This window comes from Lissotriton vulgaris, chromosome 1_1, assembly GCF_964263255.1.
Source record: "Lissotriton vulgaris chromosome 1_1, aLisVul1.2, whole genome shotgun sequence".
NCBI lineage: Eukaryota > Metazoa > Chordata > Amphibia > Caudata > Salamandridae > Lissotriton > Lissotriton vulgaris.
In genome coordinates this window covers 305,344,129-305,368,006 of record NC_141685.1, presented here as the reverse complement: position 1 = coordinate 305,368,006, position 23,878 = coordinate 305,344,129, and the positions used below count along the sequence as shown (strand labels likewise).

Sequence of the window (23,878 nt, the reverse complement as noted above, 5' to 3'; positions counted from 1 at the left end):
AAGACGCATACTTTCATGTCCCTATTATCCAACAACATTGCCAGTACCTGCGTTTCAAGGTGGGGCCAATGTACTTTCAGTTCAAAGTTCTGCCCTTCAGGCTACGATCAGCTCTTCGTGTGTTCATGAAGGTACTGGCCCCTGTGGTGGCTCACCTGCGTCTCCAAGGCGTTCAAATCTTTCCATATTTGGACGATTGCCTTCTAAAGTCTCAATCCCACCATCCGCTACATCAGAGGACGCTCGCCTTTGCCAGCAGGTGTTTCAATCGCTGGGGTTGACCATCAACGTCGAAGTCAGTTTACACCTCTGCAGACCAGATCCTTCTTGGGTGCGATCCTAGATACGAAGCTCTCAAAAGCATTCGTCTCCAACGAGCGACGTCACAAGATCCTTCGTCTGGTCTCCCTCATTCGAAGAAAACAGTCCGTTTCTGTTCGAACGTTAAAATCATTCTTGGGAATGGCTTCATCTTGCATCGCACTGATCCCAAATTGCAGGTTGCGCGCCCGTCCCATTCAGGAAGAACTGGACTTACAGTGGCGTCAGGTCTCCGGGTCCTTCAACGACCTTGTCGCAGTGACAACCCGCATGAGAAAGAGCTTGCTTTGGTGGGCACAACGTATAAATTTGGAAATGGGAACGTCCTTTCTCGCTCATGCACCAGATCTCACGCTGACGACAGACTCCTCCCTGGAGGGGTGGGGCGCTCATCTCCAGGGCCTATCCATCAAGGGCAAGTGGACTCCGCCCCAGCGCTAGTGGCATATCAACAGGCTGGAGTTGATGGCGATCTTCCTAGCGCTCAAGTCATTCCTCCCAGTAGTTCACGGGGAGTCAGTGCTGATCCAAACGGACAATACCACCAGTATGCACTACGTGAACAAACAGGGAGGAACCAAGTCTCCTCATCTGTTTCACTTGGCCCAGTCGATCTGGGATTGGGCTCTCTGCCACCAGATCACCTTGACAGCCGTCCACCTTCCGGGCGTGTCCAACATTTTGGCGGACTCTCTGAGCAGGTCCACTTCCTCAACCCACGAATGGGAACTACACCAGCTGACTCTAGATCTTGTCTTTCACCAGTGGGGTCACCCAGATCTAGACCTCTTTGCAACACCGGAGAATCGGAAATGCCTGTCTTATGCAAGTTGGCATCCCCACCCCGGGTCGTGCGGGAATGCCCTTTTGATAGACTGGTGCGATCTATTCGCTTACGCTTTTCCACCAATTCCATTAATACCACGGGTGCTGTGGAAGATGCGTAGACAGCCTTGCCACATCCTGTTGATCGCACCTCATTGGCCCAGGCAGGCATGGATTTCAGAACTGCTTCTGTTCTCCCAATGCGAGCCCATTCCTCTGCGCCCTCGTCCAGACCTACTATCAATGGACAGAGGCCTAGTGTGCCATCCGGACCCCTCCACGCTACAATTGTGGGCATGGAACCTGAGCACCTTGAATTCGCAGATTTGAACTTATCTCAGGAATGCAGAGACATCCTGGCTCAAGCTAGGGCTCTGTCTACCATCAAAACTTATAAACTCAAGTGGAAGAGATTCTGCCATTGGTGTGTTTCAGCCAATGTCCATCCCATCCATTCCACTCCAGAGCAGCTTCTTCCATTCTTCCTAAGCCTTGCTCAGTCAGGACTCTCTCATTCTACCCTGAGAGTTTTCTTAGCTGCGATATCTCGCTTCAGACACGATGGCTCTTCTTCCCTCTGCTCGTCCAGAATCATACGTCAATTCTTCAAAGGACTTTTCCGCAAGTTTCCACCTGTTCGGCGCCCTCCTCCATCTTGGCACCTCAATGTAAAACTATCCCAACTTATGAAGTCACCATTTGAACCTATCCATAAAACGGATATCCAATTCCTCACCTGGAAGGTTGCGCTTCTTTTGGCCTTGACCTCATCTCGTCGCGTGAGCGACCTGCACGCTTTCACTATCAAGCCTTCTTACCTTCAGTTCAGGCCTAACGGAGTGGCGCTCCGCACCAACCCCTCTTTCCTACCTAAAGTACCGACAGACTTTCATTTGAATGAGCCTGTGTTCCTGAAAACTTTCTTTCCGGACCCTAAGTCTCCGGTGGAGCAGCACTTGCACTCTTTGGACATCAAACGATGCCTTAAATTTTATATTGCCAGAACTGCCCCCTTCCGCAAGTCCGTCCAGCTGTTCATTGCCTACGGACGACTGCGTAAGGGACATCCAGTTTCCAAACCAACTATTGCTCGATGGCTTTCCTCAGCCATTGCCTTCTGCCACCAACAAGCTGGTAAACCATTGCAGTCTTCAGTGAGGGCTCATTCTACGAGGGCGATGTCTTCATTCACCGCCTTGTTTGCTGGTGCGCCTCTTCATCAGATTTGCCGTGCAGCGACATGGTCCAGCAGGCACACTTTCACCAAGCATTACTGTTTGGATGTCATCAATGAAGCTGATACCGCAGTGGGACAGGCAGTGCTTCGCCATCTGTTTCAATAAGGTGAGCCTCTGTTCCCCCCTCCTTTATGTTTTACTGTGATTTCTATGATATGTAACATGACTGCATTATCCTGGTAGGGTCTTGGTTTTCTTCCATATATTTGCCTTGCAATCTCAGTTTCGGAGGTTACTGCTTTCTATTCTATTCTATGTGAATCTATGAAAGACACCCCTAATACTGGAGAATAACAATTGTTACTTACCTGTAAACAGGTGGTTCTCCAGCATTGGTGTCTTTCATAGATTCACATGCGACCCACCCTCCTCCCCTCAGAGGCTCTCTTCTCCTCATGCGCTCTTTGTTACTTGTGCTACGAACATCTGAGGGCTTGAGCTTCTGAGGAGAAGGTTCTAGAGGGAGCTGACGCCTGATTGGCTGTAATTTGGACTAACATAATGACACTAATGTGTTACAAGTAGTTTTTCTCTTTGCCATGCTTTCCTATGTAGGAATACTTTTTTGAGGTTTCTATTATGTTTCCTATTCTTTATTATGTATTCTATGTACATATATTATATATATTTAGCATTATTGCTATTATATTTACCGTGGCCTCCCTGATGTTCACGTTGATTTGTGTGTAACCTGCTGAGGTGGTTGTTATAATTCTGATCCCACGGATTCGCATGATTTGTAGAGTGATACTGCAAAATAAAGAATCACGTAATAGTAAAATACCAACTTTTGTGAGTGCATAGTAAATTTGGGGTACAGGAGTGGGACTTCATTTATCATCTTCTGCAGATTAGAGTTTCTCTGTCCTGTTTATCTGACTTCAAACGCTCCTTGTCTGACGGAGCAAAGGTGAATAGGTGAGAGATGTGTTTGTTCCTCTTTTGTCTGTAAAGGGCATATTTCATTTTAGGGCTAAGGGGCTCTACTGGGTGTGACCCGCAATAATAATGGGGTGAAAGCAAAACTTCAATTGATAAATTAAAAAGGAGGGCCATGAGTCTCTACTCTTGTGCGCGCATGTTTCACAATGCACTTGTGCCTATGCTTCACTGCTCATAGGCAGTAATCATGGCCATCAATGAACGGCTTTCTTTAATAGAAGACCCACTGCAGTATTGCAGGACATGCTTACTTGTGCATTATGATGCACAGATTTGCCTCCAGCCAAAAAACGAGCATTGGCAAAGCTAGGACCGTGTCCTTTTACAGCTGAGACTTTGGCTTTACCGATACTTGTTTTTTTGGTACATAAATTGGAACTCCAGCTTCCCTGTCTAGCATTAGTTCTGTATGAGTGATTATACTATGTTGTATGTTAAAATGCCTTTCGCCCAGATCTATCTTTGCATGAACTGTTGAACATCTCTTAGAATATGGAGCAGTGCACCATCAGTAGACTGTCAAATTGGCAATCCGATTTGGGAAAAATCTAAAAGGCAGTCCACCAAAAATTAATGGCGCATGGTAGCACATACTTTTTTTCCCAAGCTATTCTAGGAAGCCAGTCCCTATACCTCATTTGTGCTTTATTGCTGTTTTGCATCTGATGCCACCTACCGAAGTGAGTCCTGTGGCAGGAAAGTAGTTCCAATTAAACCAACTTACTTAGACAAGGCTTCTAGGTCGAGGCTAAAGATGAATGTTATGAGCAATGAACCTTTCTGAGTTGTGCTTTCAAATGTTTCTTTTTTTCTGCTTCTTAAGACATTTTCTTTTTTTTTTTTCCTTTCTGTCATCCTAATAATCAGTGTAGGGTATGTGGTGGTAGCTTCTACAGACGGATACAATTGAACTCTTAGGTAATTTTAAATGCCTTGGAAGCTAGACTTAGACCCCTCGTGGGCAGAATCCGTCTTGCAACTAAACTAGAATACTTGCCGTTTCAAGATACTCCTAAGAAAGTGTTTTTTTTAAGCGTAACAGCAATGAGCAGAGGAGTGTTCACTGTAGTATGTGCAAAAATACGTACATCTTAAGTTTATTTGAAAGCACATCCATAAAATCCAACATAAATATACAGCAATACATTACTTTGAACATTAAAATAGAAAAAATGCAATTCATCTATCTCTATAGTCTTACCATGAAACCAGTAGCCAACCCTAGTTAAAAGCTTGGAGGTCCTAGATGTTACAGAGGTACATACTATCTACAATATAATGTGATGGCCTTGTTGACTGTGCATGAACCGTGAGACATGGGCAATTGTTTTTTTTGTTTTTTTTACATTTTCTTTACCACTATATTTATCTGCAGACTAAGTTTGAGTAAATATGTGCTTATTAATTTTGCAATCCTTTGGTTTTTTTTCCACGTTTCAAATCTATATTTGTGGACATAACTTCAAGCGCATTTTAAAGAAATAAAATACAAAACAGTTCATTATTGAACATATTTTTATTTATAATAGATATTATTATTACTTTATAGGATGCTACGCTCCCTTCTGTCCGCACAGGGTGTCACTCCCCAGATGATTACTGTTTTTATTGATGGCTATTATGAGGTGAGGTTTAAGTTATTGTATTGTTTATCATTTATCTTTTATATGGATTATTGGGAATTGTTGGACCATGCAAGAATTCACAACGATAATAGCACGTGCTGACACTGAAAGGAAAAGAAGTCAGTGAAACATTAAGAAGGTCCAGAAGTTAGTGCCTATTAGTTTTTTTGTTTCGCCTGACTGTGGTTCACAAACAGTTCGTAGGTAACTGTGGGCAAGTAACTCCGCTCCCTAGAGGAGGTTGCGGAGATTTGTTAACTACGCATTACATTGACCATGGGGAGGACCAAGCAGATGCCTTAAACACAACGAGCATATCTGAAAGAAACAGGTTAGTGTTAGATTCCTTACCTTAGAATATCCCCAGGCGTCAGGCTGGATCCGGAAAGTTTTCGTCAGCAGTACCCTTGCGCATCGGTAGGCGTCGTCTGCAGCTCTGCGTCCGACGTCGGCGTCGTGATTGCCGGAATGACGTCGTCGGAGTACTTAGACGCCGCCCTCGCGCACTACCGTCTGTTCTTCTTTTTTCCGCGCCAGCTAGTGCAGATCCGGGAAGAGCAGTACTGTCATTTTTTGACTAAACTTTTTAATCTATTTTGGATCTCTTTTTTCGAGTCGACTTAGACTCCTGGTGCCGTAGGGATGCCTGGCTTCAAGCCGTGCGACGCCTGTCACCGCCTGATGTCGGTGACCGACCCCCACCATCGGTGTCTCTACTGCCTCGGGGCCGACCACGATGACAAGTCGTGCCCCGACTGCCGTGCCTTGACCTCGAAAGCTAGGCTGGAGCGGTCCCGCAAGCTACTCTAGATCCAGCCGTCTGCTCCGCGCCGCTCGAGGTCCTGGTCGCGGAGCCGCAGTCGTCGCTCGTTGATTCCCCATCACTCGTCGGGTTCCAAGTCCTCCGGTAAGTCGAGGCACTCAAAGAAGAAGTCGAAGAGGCGACATCGCTCTTCAGACTCCTCTCGCCACTCGCGGGACGCGGCTGAGGGTTCTGGAGACACCGCCCGCGTGGCTCTGTTCGAGCCGCAGGGGCAGTCTCCAGACCCATACCCTCCGGTCCCTGGCCTGTGAGCGACGCCGGAGGAGATTCGTGATTTCCTCATTGCCATGAGGACTCACTTCCCTCCGTTGAGGCCTGCTGGCGCGCTTTCGGGCCCCGCAGACCCGACTTGGGGCTTTGGCGGGCCGGCGGCTCCGGCCCTGGCGCGGTCGGGTGTTTCGGCGCTGTTGTCGACTTTGGTTCCGACGCCTCCAGCCCCTGGGGGATCTGTGCCTGGATCCCGGTCGACGCCAGTTGACATTACGTCGCCTCCGCTGGCGCCGATCCCAGTAGTGTCACTCCTGGCGCCGTCCTCATCGGCTCCAGTTTCAGCCGCGTTCCGGCGTCGGAATGGCGCCACTCGGCGCCCTCTCCGGCGTCTATGGGTGAGGCCTTCACCTACGACCCCGCTTCGTCATTCCAGCCTGTATACCAGGACACGGATCAAGGGGAGGACTGGGAGGACCCTCTGGCACGGCAGTGCCAGTTGAGCCAGGACTGGGCAGATGAGCTAGGGTGGGCCAGTGGTTTGGACACGTCGCCCGACACTGGATTCATCTCTCCTCCCTCCGTGGCTACGGAGGAGGGTGCTACGTATGATATGGTGTTGCGCAGGGCAGCCAAGGCCTTGGCTCTTGAGCTCCCTGCTGTGGCCGTGAGGACTAACCTCCTCACTGAGTTGCTTCAGCCACCAGTAAGCTCCTCAGAGCCTCTACTGCCGTTCAGTGAGGCCCTCACAGACTTTCTGATGGGCACCTGGTCTAAGCCCTCCACAGTGCCCCCTGTGGATCGGAACATGGCCCGACGCCGGATCCAGGTGACCCTAGCTTTCTGTCTATACACCCCACCCCGAGAGCCTGGTGATCCAGGCATCTACGTCCCAGACCGCATTTCCGACCGCTCCCTCGGATCGGGAATCCAAAAGGTTTGATCAGTTTGGGAAGAAACTGTTCTCCTCATTGAGTTTGGGGTTGCGGTCTATCAACACTGCTTGCCTTTTGGGTCGTTATACCCACTCTTTGTGGGACCGCTGCGGACGTGCTGCCCCAGTGCCTGGAGGAGACTCGGCTCACCCAAGCCCCTTCGGAGGGGCGGTGTGGACTGGATACCACGGACTCGTTGGGAAGGGCAATTTCCGCGACGGTGGCGGTTCGCCGCCACGTCTGGCTGAGGTCCGCCAATTTCTTGGTCGATGTCCAGGCCACGCTCATGGACATGCCCTTCGATGGCCGTCGCGACAAAGCAGACAGTGCGCTTGAGCATTTCAAGGACTCCAGGGCTACGGCCAAGTCCTTGGGCCTGTCTGGCCAGTGCCACCAAACTTCTGCTTTTTGCTCCCTTTCGTGGCCAAGGAAGGGGCACCCCCACATGTCCTGCCAGCCACAGGCAGCAGAACCAGCCTCAACGCGGCCGCGGACGTGAAAACCACCGTGGCGGTGCCCGGGGGCAACGGCAAAGTCCGTTCACATCCGCTCCCGCAGTATCTGCCTCAAAGCCTTCCTAGTCCGAGCTTTCAGGCCCATTCGATGCCAGTGGGGGGCAGGGTCCGCCATCACCTCATCCACTGGCTCTCCATCACGTCGGACAGGTGGGTTCTGCAAATTGTCCGAAGGGGCTACTCCCTCCCCTTCGAGGCAACCCCTCCAGCCATGCCACCGCAGTCCCACCGCATGTCGGGGGATCACTTGCATCTTCTGCAGGAGGAAGTTATGGCCCTCTTGGCCAAGGGGGCCATTAAGCGCATTCCTGGGCCTGAAGTAGGACGTGGTTGCTACTCCCACTACTTTCTGGTACCCAAGAAGGGCAAAGGAGGCCTACGCCCTATCTTGGACCTCCGGAGCGTCAAGGGCTTCCTCTGGAAGGAGAAGTTCAAGATGCTGACTTTAGCTCAGGTCCTAGCTACCCTGGAGACTGGATGGTAGCGTTGGACTTGCAGGACTCGTATTTCCACAACCCAGTCCTGCCGGCGCTACCTGCGGTTCACGGTAGGCCACGAGCCTTTCAGTTTACCGTGCTCCCCTTCGGCCTTACCAGCGCCCCTCGGGTGTTCACGAAAGTGATGGCGGTGGTCGCAGCTCATCTGCGCAGATCAGGGTTTTCCGTCTTCCCCTATCTCAACGACTGGTTGTTGAAGGTGGGCTCCCACCTCCAGATTACAGCCGAACTCCTGCACTCGCTAGGGTTCTCCATCAACATGCAGAAGTCGTACATGTGGTCCTCTCAGAAGCTCCTTTTCATTGGAGCGGTTCTGGACTCGGCGCAGTTTCGGGTTTATACCCCCGAACAGCGGGTTCGGGATTTTCAGGCTCTGATTCCGATCTTTCAGCCTTTATCCCGAGTTTCGGTCAGGTTGACGCTGCGGCTCCTGGGGCTGATAGCCTCCTGCATCCTTCTGGTGCATCACACCAGGTGGCGGATGCAGGCTCTGCTGTGGGACCTGAAGTTTCAGTGGGTACAGCATCAGGGCAACCTGTCCGACCATGTCCTAATCTCGGAGGGCGCTGCGAGTCAGTTGCAGTGGTGGCTCATGAACCGTGATTGGGTCAGCGGCAGATCCCTCTCCCTACCTCAACTGGAGCACGTAGTAGTGACGGATGCGCCCCTCCTGGGATGGGGGGGCCACATGGGAGAGGCGGAGATCCGAGGCCTCTGGTCTCCGGCAGAGTCCCGGCTCCATTTCAACCTGCTGGAACTGCGGTCGATCCGATTTGCACTGAAGGCATTCCTTCCCTCTATCTGGGGAAGTGTAGTGCAGGTGTACACGGACAACACCACCACCATGTGGTACTGCAACAAACAGGTCGGCTGGGGTCGTGGACCCTTTGTCAGGAGGCTCTGCGCCTCTGGACATGGCTGGAACACCAGGGAGTCACCCTGGTGGTTCAACACCTGGCAGGTTCCCTGAACGCCATGGCGGACGAACTCGGCCGCCGGTGCATGATGGATCACGAATGACCACTGGACTCTGACGTGGCGCAAGGTCTCTGTGGGCAGTGGGGCTAGCCTTGGTTAGATCTATTCGCCACCGAAGAGGACGCGCAATGTCATCAGTTTTGCGCGTTGGAATTTCAAAGGCGGCACTCGCTCGGAGACTCTTTTCCTCGCGAGTGGAGCTGCGGTCTGTTGTACGCCTTTCACCCTATACCACTTCTGCCCAGAGTGCTGAAGAAGATCAGGCGAGACCGGGCCCCAAGTGGTTCCGGACTGGGCACAAAGATACTGGTATCCCGAGCTACTCAGCATGTCAGTCGATCCCCCGATTTGTCTGCCTCTTCAGGAGGACCTTCTGTCGCAGAAGCAGGGGACGGTCCTCCACCCAAATCTGTCCAGTCTCCATCTACAAGCGTAGAGCAGGCGACAGTTGAGGCCATTTGACTTGCCTCCTGAAGTCTGTGATGTGATTCTGGCAGCCAGGCGTCCCTCCACAAAATCGGTATACGCCTGCAGGTGGAACAAATTTGTGGCATGGTGCACAGCAAAGGCTGTGCATCCACTCTCTGCCCCCCCCTTTCAGAGGTTCTCCTCTTTCTTCTTTCTCTTGCCCAGCAGGGCTCTTCTCTGGGCACTATCAAAGGCTACCTGTCTGCCATTTCAGCCTTCTTGAGGCTTCCTGGTCAGCCTTCTCTTTTCAAGTCCCCTGTTGTAAATACATTCTTGAAAGGCATCACACACGTTTCCTCCTGTTCCTTTTGTGATGCCTTAGTGGTACTTGAAACTTGTACTGACATATCTGATGTGCGCTCCCTTTGAGCCACTTCATAACTGTCCTGACTCTTAAAACTGCATTCCTGGTTGCCATCACCTCTGCCAGGCTAGTGAGTGAGCTCCAGGCTCTATCTTCCATTCCTCCTTTCCTCTCTGTCCATCCAGACAAGGTTGTTCTGAGGACTCATCCATCTTTCCTGCCCAAGGTGGTTACAGCCTTTCATATCGGGCAGTCCATCACCTTGCCCACCTTCTTTCCGCCTCCGCATCCCTCGAAAGAGGAAGAGAGGCTTCACCCTCTGGACCCAAAACGTGCGCTCTCCTTCTATCTAGACCGCACACGCCAGTTCCGGGTGGACGACCAGCTCTTTGTTGGTTACGTGGGCGCTAAGAAGGGGCGGGCGGTGCACAAACGGACCATCTCTCGGTGGGTCGTTTTGTGCATCAAGGTTTGCTACTCCATGGCGAAAAAGGAGCCTCTTGTGGGGCTACGCGCCCATTCCACTCCGGCCACGGCGGCTACTACTGCCTTGGGTCGGGGAGTCCCCTTGCAGGGCATCTGTCAGGCAGCTACGTGGGCCTCGCTGTACTTGTTTGCTAAGCACTACTGCCTGGACAGCCAAGTCCGGAGAGATGGCTTTTTCGGCCGTTCCGTTCTCCAGGACTTTCTGGTGTGATCTTGGTTCGCAGACCCACCTCCGGGGTTGGTATTGCTGGGGTATCTATTCTAAGGTAAGGAATCTAACACTAACCTGTTTCTTTCAGATGCACAAGTTACTTACCTTCGGTAACGATATATCTGTAAGAAACAGTAGTTAGTGTTAGATTCCTTAACGCCCCACCCATCCTCCCCGTTCTGCGAACCAATATCTAGGGTTAAGGACATCCCTTTCAGCTCCAGTGTCGGTTTCTATCATGGCTCTGCCTTCCTGGCGCGGAAAGCTATGTACAGAACTGACGTCAGCGCGCGATGGCGGCGTCTAAGTACTCCGATGATGTCATTCCGGCGATCACGATGCCAACGACAGACGCGGAGCAGCAGACGACTCCTACTGACGCGCAAGGGTACTGCTGACGAAAACTTGCCGGATCCAGCCTGATGCCTGGGGATATTCTATGGTAAGGAATCTAACACTAACTACTGTTTCTTACAGATAAATCGTTACCGAAGGTAAGTAACTTGTGCATCATGCTGAACGATTCGGTGGTGGTCCTATCCTCCTAGACCCACCCCAAGCAAAGTTATGGGCAAAAATGCAATGCCAACCAAAGGCCCAGCAAAGCATTAAGGGGCGTGATTCTAGAATGCTCTTTGTGTTCAAGGCATCTGCTTGGTACTCTCCCTAGGTTAGGGAGGTCCCCAAAATCATCACCTCTTTCACTGCTTGCTGTATTTTCATTTTTGCTTTTGTGAGATGACTATATGCATTTTAGCATGTAAAGATAGAATTACTTGTTTTACCAAAGGTATGTGAGGTTTTTGTGTTATTAATTGTGATGAGATGGAACGGAGTTATGGAGCGTAGTGTTTTTGTTCAACTCCGCAGAATTCCGCATAGTGGTACTCCGCCAACTTCCCCCACCCTTATTCGTAGGGTATGTGAGGCATGTTCCAATCTTGTTTTAATTTTTTATGAACATGGATGTCTGCTGAGCACAACAATTCAGTGAAATATAGCCACACATTGAAACAGCCCATTCGAAGAACTGTCTTTTATTTTGTTGGTCTGTATTGTAACTACAAGACTAAATAAAATACTGTGTGCCCAGTGAGAGGTACTTTCTCACTCCTTTATGAATGTTTTTGTTCCTAAAGTTATAGGAAGCTGTCCCGCAAGTTCATAGTTATCATGCCCGACCTCTTGCTCATCTTAGGCTGTTTGATTTACACATAACTGTCTATTTATGTTGTTGGAGTACATAGTGGAGGAAAACATTTACTACTTTCTCAGTTCACTTATTTGTTAATGAAAATCAAATGAGCTATAAATGTTATAAATATAAAAATATGGTCTGTTCGTTTTTTTTTTATCCTGCCAGGAACCAATGGATGTGGTAGAACTGTTTGGACTAAAGGGAATACAACACACTCCCATCAGCATTAAAAATGCCCGGGTGTCCCAGGTATGCCATATCTTGTTCTTGGTGATGATCAGTGTCTAGTACACTATATTAATGTTCCTTATCTGCTACACAATCACTGGGGCTCCTGATGACGCTAGTACATTGTGTAATCTCTTGCTCGGTTTCATTAATGTCATTTGTTTTATAGTGTCAGATGGTGCATGTCATGACTTTGGCAATAGTACCATGACGCTTGGCCATATGGAAACAAAACATGTGGTGGCTAAAAAGTGCCATTTACATAGCAGCATCATTTGACTGGGCAAGAGCTCATCGTAGACCTTCGTAATTGTAAAGTGAAACAATGACTGCTTTAGTTAGCTGTCCAAAGTGGGTATGTAACACTACATTCTTTTCCATCACAATGAACACCAACAGACGGAATTTTGAATAAACTGAAAGACCACTTGAAACCATTTGTAGCTTCTGGATGGAACCAAAAATGACCTGATCTATAAATTTCTTCACTCTTTAGATCAAATTGGGGGGTAGAGGGTCTGTATAGCTGGAGGCCCACAGCACCCAAGCCAACAGGTTAGAGTGTAAAATACCAGATGCCCATCAATCAGAGCAAGGATCTGAATGACGGAGGGTAGGCCTTCAATATAAAGCAAGGACAAAAAATTGAGAATACACACTGCAGATGTTTTTTAATTATATTTACTTGGGATTTGATGTGCTGAACCCTGGTGTGGGAGGGCATGTCGGATATACAGACGCGGAGGCTGAATATATTGACGAACAGCACTTTTATTGTCAGGAAACAAGGCTTTAGGTTTCACGACGGGGTCTGTACTTCCACACGCGGCACCGAGTTCTCCGGGGTTGAAAGGGTTTGCCGTGGTAGTCGATGTTCCTTCCTCTTCCTCCAGGGGTCGTTGATCCTGGGGCGACCGCGTCTCCGTGGTGTTGGTGTACCGGAGGTACCGAGAGGAAAGAAGAGAAAGGGACCGTCGGTGATATGGTTGTTTCGAAACCCTTGCTCCTACACCGTAAAGTAGTGCACGGAAAATGGGTATGGTGAAGGGGAGTGCGTAAAGGTATTGGGAGTGGTAGGTAAGGGAATAGGTAGTGAACTGGTATGGAATGAGGATAAGAATACAGTGGAGGTTGAGGCCTAGACCATTTACACCTAATCCCAAGTTCAACAACTGATCGTGATACGGTCGGTACTGTTCTCTTACACATGCACGTTTCGGGTTCCCCTTTACAAAATTCCACCCACCACCCACAGTTTCCTCGCTACCTCCCACCTCTCACAACACACAACAGTTTCCCCAAAGGGCTTCGGTTCAAAGTCACTCACCGGCCCCGCCGTAACTCTCCTGAGTCACGGCACGCTCTCCAGCCTCCTCCGGGGGACACCACCACTCCTCCGTCCAGCGGTCTTCGGTTTCCCCCGCCTCTTCTTCTTGCTCGGCAACACTGTCTTGACTCTCGGCGTTCAGCTCCGGCTCCCGGCTCCGAGATTCGGCGTCCTCCTCGTGGTCCGTCTCTGGTCCCGCCTCCTCGACGTTCTGCGACGACCCAGCTTCCTGTATGGCGTCTGTTTTTATTCGTCCATTGTCCGTAACGCCTCCTCTAGCCGTTACCTCACGCTGTGGAAAGACAGGAGAGATATCGGTCTTCGTCCAAGTTTCAGGTGAGACGGAATGCCTCCTTGTTCGTGCAGGGGCGTCTGGGCTTTGTAGTTCAACCCTAACAGGGGTTCCGACCCGATCTTTCTCACACCAGGTCAGCCCCACTTTGATCTTTTTTGTAATTCTTTCAAGCATACTGTGTTTCGAGAGGGAAAAATACTACAGACCTTCAAGGCTGAAGACTGTATAGTGTGCTTACTATTAGAAAATAAAGAAGTGTTTGTGATTTAGTTGTACCTGGATAGGCACTATTGAAGAGTTAGAATTTGCATGAGGGGTTTAGACCAGTGTCCCTTAACATGAAGCAGAACACTAAATGGCCAGTTTGTCATTTGTTTTAAAAATTACCATTGATAGAAAAGTTATGTTGACCAAGTACAGGGATTGAAGCAGAGGATCTCAAATGTACCACAGTGAGTTTCTAAGAGGAGAGCGCTTCTCCACAGACTGAAGAGTTGGAAGAGGATATTTATACATTAATTAAAACTAATATCACGTCAACAAATAGTTATTGCAGATGTAAGACTAAAGTTTGTTAGATACTGACTGGATTATCTCAGCTGCTTCTGTAATTGGGATCAGGATTATCCTAGATTCACTGCCAGGAAAGGCAGTGATGCTTATCAAACAGAGGCCTTATTGACACAGCGGAAGTTATGGACTTTATGTCGAACATCAGCGAACATCTTGTTTAAATTTGTATTAGCAGCTCCTAGGCCGGTGAGTATTCGTTGACTCGCCATTTGGAATACCTCTGGAGCTCGAGGCCCTGGGTGAACATGCTAAATGTGTTCCCTGTTTGACGTCTAAAAGGTGATGGCCCAATCCTTTAACGTGGACACCTGTCCACTCTAAATACTAGTCTACTTTCCTTCACTTGCAAAAACAACAGTTGATGGACAGATTTCAGAACAATGTCATACATTCACCCCAGTACAGAGATCTGGGCCTAAATCCATCATTTTTTTGCACTCCACACCACCCCAGTTCAGCCGTGGCCATATGCAAATCAGCCTTGACCCTGTGCCTCATGGGAACAGTCCAGCCCGAACTGCCAACCCATGTCTTCCCTGGACCGGAATCAAGCATCATAGGACCTGTTTCTGGCTATCAGCCGTCATCAACCAGGATAGCTTGATTCCAGTGGTGTGGAGAGCACGGGACTCATGTCTGAGCATACCCGTCCCACTCGGGGTGACAAATGCAAAAACAGGGGTGAATGTATGACCTTGTTCTGCATTCTGTCCATCAACTGTTGTTTTTGCAGTTGTTTTTACTTTCCTACACAGCACAAGGAAGGTTTTTTCATAACAACACCTTTTACTTTGTAACTAACAAAAATCTGCCTTCACACCAATGAACTTGATTTTTGAAGGATTGCAAATAAACTTTGAGTGAACTTTGTAGTATTTTCCTAACAAGTCGACTTTCTCTTCAGGAAAATTCATAGCAGCTTTTACAGTGAAAATAGCACTGTCCACCTATTTGCTGTATAATAACCATTCTGTTCTTAGCATTCGGGTGATTACATGTTTATACATTAAGCAGACACCTTTGTGGGCTTCATGCCACACTTTGGGATTACTTAATATTTGAATGCAGGTTTTTCTGGATGTCAAAACCATTTGTGATGCTCCAGTTGTGTAGGCTCCAGTTAGGCTGCAGTGGTTGGATGAAGGAACTCACCGCTTTTCTGTTTGGGAGAATGCGCCATACTTTATCCTAGTTGGTAAACGGTCTAAACAATCATGTGGCTTGGGGAGGATATTGTCAGAGCTCCTTGCCCTCCTAATGCCATGAGTAGTGCAGACAAGCTGATAACTCTATCAGTGTCTGTGCTTTGATGTGTGCTGCTCACTAGTCTAACTGGGCTTTTTCTTTAGTTATTCCCTACTAGAAACACTTTTAAAAATCCTTTTAACATGACGCTTTTTCTGTTTTGGAGAATGCACCATTCTCGATCCTGGTTGGCTGAGGGTTAACCAATCAGGTGGCTTGGAGGAGTCTGTCAGAGCTCCTTGCCCTCTTAATACTACAAGTAGCATGGCCGCACTGCTGGCGCGCCAAACGTGTAACAAAAGTAAGCCCTACGTTATACTTACACTTCTAAAGAACTCAGACTGCTACATTCCACAGCCCATAAGCCTGACTCCTCCACCCTGTCACTCCTCTCCAACCTAGGGTTTCTAAACACACCCAGCACTGCCATTGTACTGGCAGAACCATGCATACCATCCTCCATTGACACATACCCCTGGCTCCCTTCCCAGGAGCTTGCCTCCCTCCAATCAGCTTTGGATCTTCTACTTGAATGCCAGGTCCATGGCCAAACACAGCTCGAAATCTTCCATTTACAGGACTCTGATAAACCTGATATATTATTTCTTACTCAGACCTGTCTAACAGCTAAGTCATCCCCTGACATTCTTGCTGCCCTCTCAGAAAGCAATTGCAACCTTTCCACTCACCGCCCCCCTAATAAAATAGAAGGTGGTGTAACAGCCATTATAAAGAAGAACTTAAAGTTCTCTAGTCTTACACCTTTAGACATCCCGCTGACAGACGGCATCATAATCATACTTAATTCCTCCACCTCCCTCCCAATCTTCATCTTAGTATATAGACCCCGGGTCATATGCCTCATTTCCCTCAGTCTCTGGCTGAACAGATCTCTCTGCTAGTCATTTAGTTTTCAAAGATCGCAATGATAGGCAATTTCAGCTACTTGGCAAATGTGGACACAGACGCCCAAGTATCTTTGACTTCAATGAACTGCTCTGCTGCTTAAATCTTATCCAGCATGTGTCCCTTTCCACCCATAATAAGGTCCATATCCTGGATCAGGCCTGGACCTGAACCTTTTTCTCCCTGGATTGTACTGCTATGCCCTGGTTATACTACTTTTTAATTACATTTCCGCTTTCTGACGTGAACTTGCCTAAACCTCAAGCCAGTGCGGGTGGTTCCTTCAGAAACTTGGCCCGTGTTAATATAGATTCCTTTTGTAGCTCCCTGGTCAATTCTTTGCCTGACAGTAATGGTAACTGACAGTCTAGAAGAAGGGATTTTGAAATGGTCGACAGTAGCCAGCGACATACACGCTCCTCTTCAGAGAGCTAGACTACCTAGGCATCATAATGCATCTAAATGGTTCTCCAAAAACGTAGTAAACAAAACATGACCTGGCAGACTATTCTGCCATTAGAAAAGCAGTTTACATGTCATTACTTAAGCAATACAACTGATTCCTGTCCCCCTGAGGTCCTCAAAACCATCTTGTCACTCTTCCCTTAGCCATCCCTATCCCTCCACAAGAGTGTGAGTTGCGGCTGGGATCCCAGATCTTTCAAGAAAGCAATTGTGTTCCCGCTACTGAAAAAGGTTGGTGATTACTCCTCTACCTAAAAATAAAAAGACTACCACCCTATATCTTTGCTCCCCTACCTGACAAAGTAACTTGAGTCTCATGTAGTCAAACGCATTTGCTCTTTCATGGAGAAAAACAATTTTCTAGATTCCTCATCAAACGGACTTTGGCCAGCCCACTCCACTGAGACTGCCATTCTCTCAATGGTACATGGCCTCTGCAAGGCTTCTGACTGGGATACCACTCAGACACTGGTGCTTCTCGATCTCGCTGCGGCTTTTGGCACGGTCAACCATGACATTCTGGTGAGCCTTGTCGAGGCCACAGGCTTCCAGGGCATTGCTCAGAAATGGATTACCTCATTTATGTAGGATCGTTCCCAGGCAGTTAGGCTCTCCACCTTCTGCTCCCACAGGGTCAACCTGACTTATGGTGTTCCTCACGGATCCTCCTTGTCACCCTACCTCTTTGATCTATACATTCGTCCACTGGTGCATGCCTTGAACCAAATGAAGGTCAAAGTCTACAATTATGTAGATCTGCAAATGATCTTCACTATAGACAACTCTCTGGAATGCAAACCTTTTTCCAGCACATTGTGCCGTTTATCCGAGGTTGGATGAATGACAATCAACTTAAACTGAACTCTGACAAAACAGAGATTATCATTACCAGAAATATACATCACCCTTGGAGGTCCACAGGCTGACCTGCATGATGGACTCTCCTCCTTTGTCCAAGAATTCGGACACGAGCCTAGGAATACTGATTGTTGCCAACTTGTCTATGAAAGCTCAATTAGGGCCTGTAATGTCTTCCTCTTTTCTTCAACTGCAGAAAATCAGAAGAATAAGCAAACTCCTTTCCTTCGAGGCTCTTACTCAAGCTATTAGTGCTAGATTATGGCAACTCTTTATACTTGGGCCTCACACAGGGACTGAATGAGAGACTGCAACCATTCCAAAATCAGGCGGCTAGACTACTGTACCAACAACTTCGGAGTTGTCACATTACCCGCCTTCTGAGGAAACTGCTTTGTCTGACAGTAGAACAGCGTTCTATCTTCAAGGCTCGGTGCCTTATTTTTAAATTATTACAGACCAGCAATCCCACCTTTATATCTGCTTGTATACAAAAATACACCCCCACTCGTAATCTGAGATCAATGCAATCAAATTTTCTCGTCACCTTAAAAAAAAATAAGACACTTTGTGGTTCCAGATATTTAGTACTTGCCCACATATCTGGAATTTCCTTCCACCTCCTATCAGATCCACCCAGTGTTACTCTAGTTTCAGGAAACTCTTAAAGATATGGCTTTTCAGGCTCCCTTATGGGTAATGATCAGTTGCGCGATATGTTCGTTACCTCCCGCCATGAAACTGTCTCGATGTATGTGCACTTTAGAAATTCCTGTAACACAAATGTGATATTCAAGGTTTATGTTAGTATGTACTATGTTTCGGTGTTGGTACACATTCACTGGGAGGCTTAATACCAGTATCTCAGTGCCTTGATTCGAACATGATGGCAAAATCTAACAAAAAGATAAAGGAACCACTCTGATAGAAGTGCTTTTCTTACAGCTGTACTTCATCCAGACATTAAAATCTGCAACAATCACAACTTTACTAACATTTACAGACCGATCTCATACTAGTTCAGCTAGTCAAAGAATGAACATACCTCACCATGCACTTGCCAACTTTTTCTAGCTCCGTTAAATGGAACGAGCAGCCTGCCCATCTGTACACTGCACATAAGGGGCTAAAAAGGTACAAAGAGTGTGACAGCTGTCGCACTTCATAGACTTCCTCAAGGAGCTGTCCTTTGCTTTCAGCAACCATGCCAGAATCTCATTGGCAATGGCACCTCAAAGAATGGGGGCCATTGCCACCCATTTCTGTCTCCACCCCCTTTAGAAGTAATTTTAAAACTTAAAAAATCCAAAGCACACACTGTGAGCCTGGACATGATTTGTCTCTTTAACATGAAACATTTTCAGGTCTAAGTTTTGCATTTGAAACGTACAACATTTGTAGTGTACTTGGTGTCACTAATTTTTAGGTGAGTTTATTTATATTTCTTTGAGATATTCCAGCCGTCTGGCTTGACACCCGTTTTCTGTTTAATAAGGATCTTGGCAATCCTGCAACTATTTCCTTGTTTATTTTGCATATGTTTCAATACTCTATTTTTCTGTGCATTCACATTAACAAAGTATCTTGGTTATGTTAGGTTATTATTAAACCAGCACTTACACATGCTTTTGTCTCCCTAGCACTACAAGGCCAGTTTAACTGCAACATTTAATCTTCACCCGGTGAGTGAACAGAAGACTGTACTATTTATTAAACGCTATTGCACTATTTCCTATGTATTCTACCACTGCAACTTTATTTAGAGTTTTTCCTTGCGTTTTCCTGTCTCCTTTTAGTAATAATTCTTTAAAGCAATGTTATGTAATGTTTTTTTTCGTCCTTTATTTTTCAATTTTTAATAAATATTTTTTTTTTAAAAAGAGCAATATAAAACTGCATTAAACAAACAAAAGTTGCACAAACTCTTCCACCTAAGAAATTTAGTATCCTTGTGTACATGATTCATGCCCGCTTTGCACAGGGCCTACCCGTTAGTAGCAGGTTGCTAACATTACGCACATACTAAAATATATATTTTGTTGTACATCAGGAAACCTACAGGAAGCTGAATGACTGTGAGATGCATACAATGTCTTGCTTATCGCTCTAGTCATAACAAAAATAATCATGCGTTTGATTCACCCTACTGTGTAACATCTTTGCCAGATCTGTAGAACTCCTGCATAATACTCGCCCAGAACATAGGATCACACCCCGCCACCCCCGGTTTATCATCCCTTCTGACTTGTAGGATGCTGTCCTCCTCTGTCAGAGCCCATTTAATAGTGTCAGCTTGGTTTCTGGAATTGTCTGCCCAACCAGCCGTAACATTTGTACGAGTGCTACAGTAATAGATATTGACATTTTTTCCTCTTCCTTTCTCACCTGGTAGAATGGGAGCATTTTTGAAAAGTGAATAAAGAATAGATCCACATACAAATCTAGTCACTCATCCATTGAGGGTCAAGGCTTTTCAAAGCACTAACTGACCCTTACTTACAGGCAGTATGCACCAATCCTAGTGTCCTTGGTTTAATTGTTCCGGAAAGAGTAACATCTCTGCTTCATGTGCAGCTTTATTGCGGGATCCATCTTGCGAGATAATGCTCCTTTGTTCCATCCTTTTAGCTAGTGTTGCTTTCTGTCAGTCTTTAGAAGGTAATTATTCTATACTTGTGGTTTACCACATTCAGACCTGTGCCACTCCAATGTGCTCCAAGCTCTTATATTACATCTTAAAATGTAGTGTGTTATATACATGTACACCTTATCTTGTGCATGATATTACTACATTCATTTGTATTGTTTAATTGTAGGAATTCTGGTGTCTTGTTAAGAAAAACAGTAAACAATTACTTGGCAAGGAGTGGCTTACATACAAAGGGCATGTCAGTTATGGGGCAGGGAGGGATTAATGGCACTTACAACCCAACATTAAAATCCAGGTATTAGTTAAATGGGTTTATTGCTGCTTATAAGAGTTATTGACTGAAGTTCAAAGTGCTCTGGTCTAGTAGTATTGGGCCATAAGGTATTTCGTTAGGGTCATCTTGAAGGCTTAGGTGGTCCAGAGGCATAGTATTACATTGCAGGTAGACCTTGAATAGGTAAGGCTCTGAATATGATTGATTATGTAAGATACCTACGTAATGGATGTAGGTTAAAGTGTAGATGCAGCAGTAATTGACAGCGTAGCCTTGAATGCCAGTGGGACACTCTTACACAGTGCTCTGCTTAGTCATGAATTACAACAGGTCTACCAGCTGGAGTGTGAATTGGGTGTAGATCATGGTATGTTGAAATGGATGTGCATGCTGTAGTTGATGTCTGTCAGATAAGAATGAACTAGTGGGGGAGCCAAGTAAGTAGTAGCACAGTCTGCTCTTGATACACGCATAATTACAATCTTGGCTGAGTGGATAAGTGGCATGGCTGTATCTTCTGTCTGTTCCAAAGATGTAAGTGGGCAGAATGTGCTGTGTAACAGATGAAGGAGGCCAGCTTATCTTGTGTATGAAAATGGCTTGCAGTGATAATTAGGATGTCTAGTTCAAATAAGTTGGGTAGATAAAGAAATGGATGAAGGATGGATGGATGGATATTGGTGTTTTGTCTGGAGGAGTGACATACTGGCAAACTGATGGAAGGGAAGATAAAATAGATCTGGCTTCATCTGTGATTAATTTCTACTTGGATACAATTGAGAGAATGTGTTTAGTGAGAAAAGGAGATAAGGCTCTGAATCCAATGCTTGGGGAACATCCACACTCCTTCTAGGATGGGCTGAAACCTTGTGGAAGAGCTGTAGGCATTGGGTACAGGGTGTTTGCAATATTAATAGGCTTCACAGTACTAAGAAGTAGATGTACTTAGCAAAGGAATGCAAGCAGTGGATGATAGTCACAGAATGTGTTTGTTTTGTACAAGAATGGCAACTGAATGAGTTTTAGACAATGACCTTCTGACTTGGTAAAGGCTCTGTTGAACTCGGAGGCTCCTAGTTTGGGTTCTCTTTGACCAAGTCCCAGAATTTTAAGCAGGAAACCGCACAAGGCCAAAAGGGTCCTAAGGTGTGTTGTGCTCGCAGTTGAGGACTAATAGCATTTAATATATAGTTAGAGGTCCTTTCTCAAATATATGTCCAGTTATTTTTGCTCATGTTAAACCGGAGATCAAAGGAGGTATAAAGTATCCACCAGGAAGTGTTACTGAAGGTATATAACTTGTTTGATGTGGTAAAAGTAGAGGGCCTGCTCTAATTCTAGATTGTGTTGTGATCTCTAGCCCTATCGCAAGGTGACTCCAGCAAAATTCCATTTCCTGCTCACAAGGCCATGTCTGCAAAAAGGCCACTTCCCAATCTGTCCCCCAGTAAGTCAAAGTTAAGGCATTTGTGTACAAAGTGAAACTCTACCTCCATCCTCTCATAGTTTAGCGAAGGCATAAGGGTTTTGTGATAAAGATTGCACTCGCCCCAATGTCTGCTATATCTGAACCAACCCTGCAATTGGCCCTGGTAGAACCAGAGTTTTTCAGGCTGCTGTCGCCCTGGAGCAAATGGAAACCTTCAAAGAGGCATTGTACTAATTTTCTTGTGGGATTCGGGTTCCCTTGGGCACATTGTTGGGCCCCAAGGAGCCACAGCGTTTCCATTTGAGTATCTGCCCTCTCAGAACCCCCTACTGGGCCTGTACCAATTCTGGTATTGACTTCTGCTGTAGTACCAGGTCCTCACTGGTTTCTTCCATACAAATTCCAGCAGTGATCCAGATCGAACACTGATCTCAGACCATGAATCAACATGGGCCAGCTTCAGGGCTTTGTGGCCCTTTGAAATCATGGAAGCACAACCAGTGGTTATACGTGTCCAATCCCGGACCTTTGCTTCAGTGCCACTGTCTTCCGATGATTCGCTTTTGTTTTGGCTTTTATTCTGACCCAATGCAATAGGCCAATGTCCCTCTGGATATTGATGATGAGGAAGGGGACAAATGCTGCCTCATTATACTGATGCATTGTTTTTAGGTTTAAAAGACACCAGTGCGCTATTCACATCTCCTGAAACAAATCAAAACTCTCCACTTGGGCCTCCAACGGCGCAATGTTCTTTGTTCACAGTGGTAGTTCAGAGAACAGCTAAGACTAGAATTGCAGTTGCCCAGCCTCATCTGAACCATTATTGCCATTAAATGAAACCCTTACAAATACCCTTTTGGCTACATGGGCCATACCATGTTACCGCCAGTCAGTCAACCTGCTTTTAGGAGGCCTAGACCTACTCTTGCGTATTAAAATGTATAGACCAAGCAATCTACACCGGAGAGCCTGATAGTTCAAGCTTCAACAAATTAGAATTCCTAGATCTAGAAGTGTAGTTTTTCTTTTAGATAGGACCACCCACGTCTTTTGGGGACATAGGAAGCGATATCTTGCTAGCCGTCTTGAGACAATCAGGGCTTCGTTGTCCCAAATGATACATGTTGATCAGGATGCAGCCAAGTATGTGCTCCGAATTGGCGAGGGCACTAAAGACTGTTTCGGCAGAGCTATTGGCACCAGCGTTGTACACCATAGTCAAGGTTGGGTGAGATCAGTCAGGTTTTCTGGAGACTACAGCCGTCTATTAGGTCTTTTCTCCCTCCAGTGGGTAGGAGCTCTTCAGACACTGTGGTGTTCAAGGACTTTCCTTCATCGCAGCAAGTCTGGGAGATTCCTGCTAAGACCGCAGTGTTTCCAGATCAGACATAGGTTTCAGTAACAATGGTTCTGAGGTTTCTCTGTCTACTGGCCTCTGGTATCCTCATCCTTAATGTCAGGTGAAATATATGAGCCCTGTAGTGAACCTTCCAGTCCCAGTGGTCCCAATATCAGGGCTGCTTCTCTTACTTAATTCAGGTCTTGAATAAGACGGCTCAGGATCTGTATTGGTAGCTTTGAATCGCCATTCCAATCTGGGGTGGGGAGGAGTGTTAAGCCAATTGGTAAAGGTGAAGATTGCAACCATCTGGTCTCTGGTGGAGAGTGGGCTCGACATTAACTTTTTAGAGCAAAGGCCTATCCATCTTGCCTTGAAATCCTTCCTGCTATCCATCAAGGGGAGGATGGTGGTTGTCCTCATGGACAACATGACCGCTATGTGGTACTGCAACAAGTCTGGCTGTATGGAGGTCTTGAGCCCTTTGCTAGGAGGCGCTACACCTCTGGGGGAAGCTGGTCCTGCAGAACATCTTCCTGGTTGGCAATCTGCTGAGCAGAACATGATCATGAGTGGTGTCTTCAGGCCATGGTGGGGCAGGTCATCTTTGTTCAGGGGGATAGTCCTTGGCTAGATCTCTTCGCCACTGCACAGAATGTCAGTAAATCTGCACATTGGAGTTTCCTCCAAGGCATGCAATAGGAGACATATTG

At 46.9% G+C, this 23,878-nt stretch overlaps 1 protein-coding gene across 1 annotated transcript in view; it reads left to right on the top strand.

The window, feature by feature from the left end:
* POMGNT1 (protein O-linked mannose N-acetylglucosaminyltransferase 1 (beta 1,2-)) overlaps window positions 1-23,878 on the top strand; it is a 227,840-nt gene that overhangs the window by 111,038 nt on the left and 92,924 nt on the right. Inside the window, exons 10-12 of the mRNA XM_086952341.1 lie at window positions 4,876-4,951; window positions 11,739-11,822; window positions 19,111-19,152. Coding sequence (XP_086808467.1) covers window positions 4,876-4,951; window positions 11,739-11,822; window positions 19,111-19,152 — 202 coding nt within the window. The remainder of the gene's footprint in view (window positions 1-4,875; window positions 4,952-11,738; window positions 11,823-19,110; window positions 19,153-23,878) is intronic.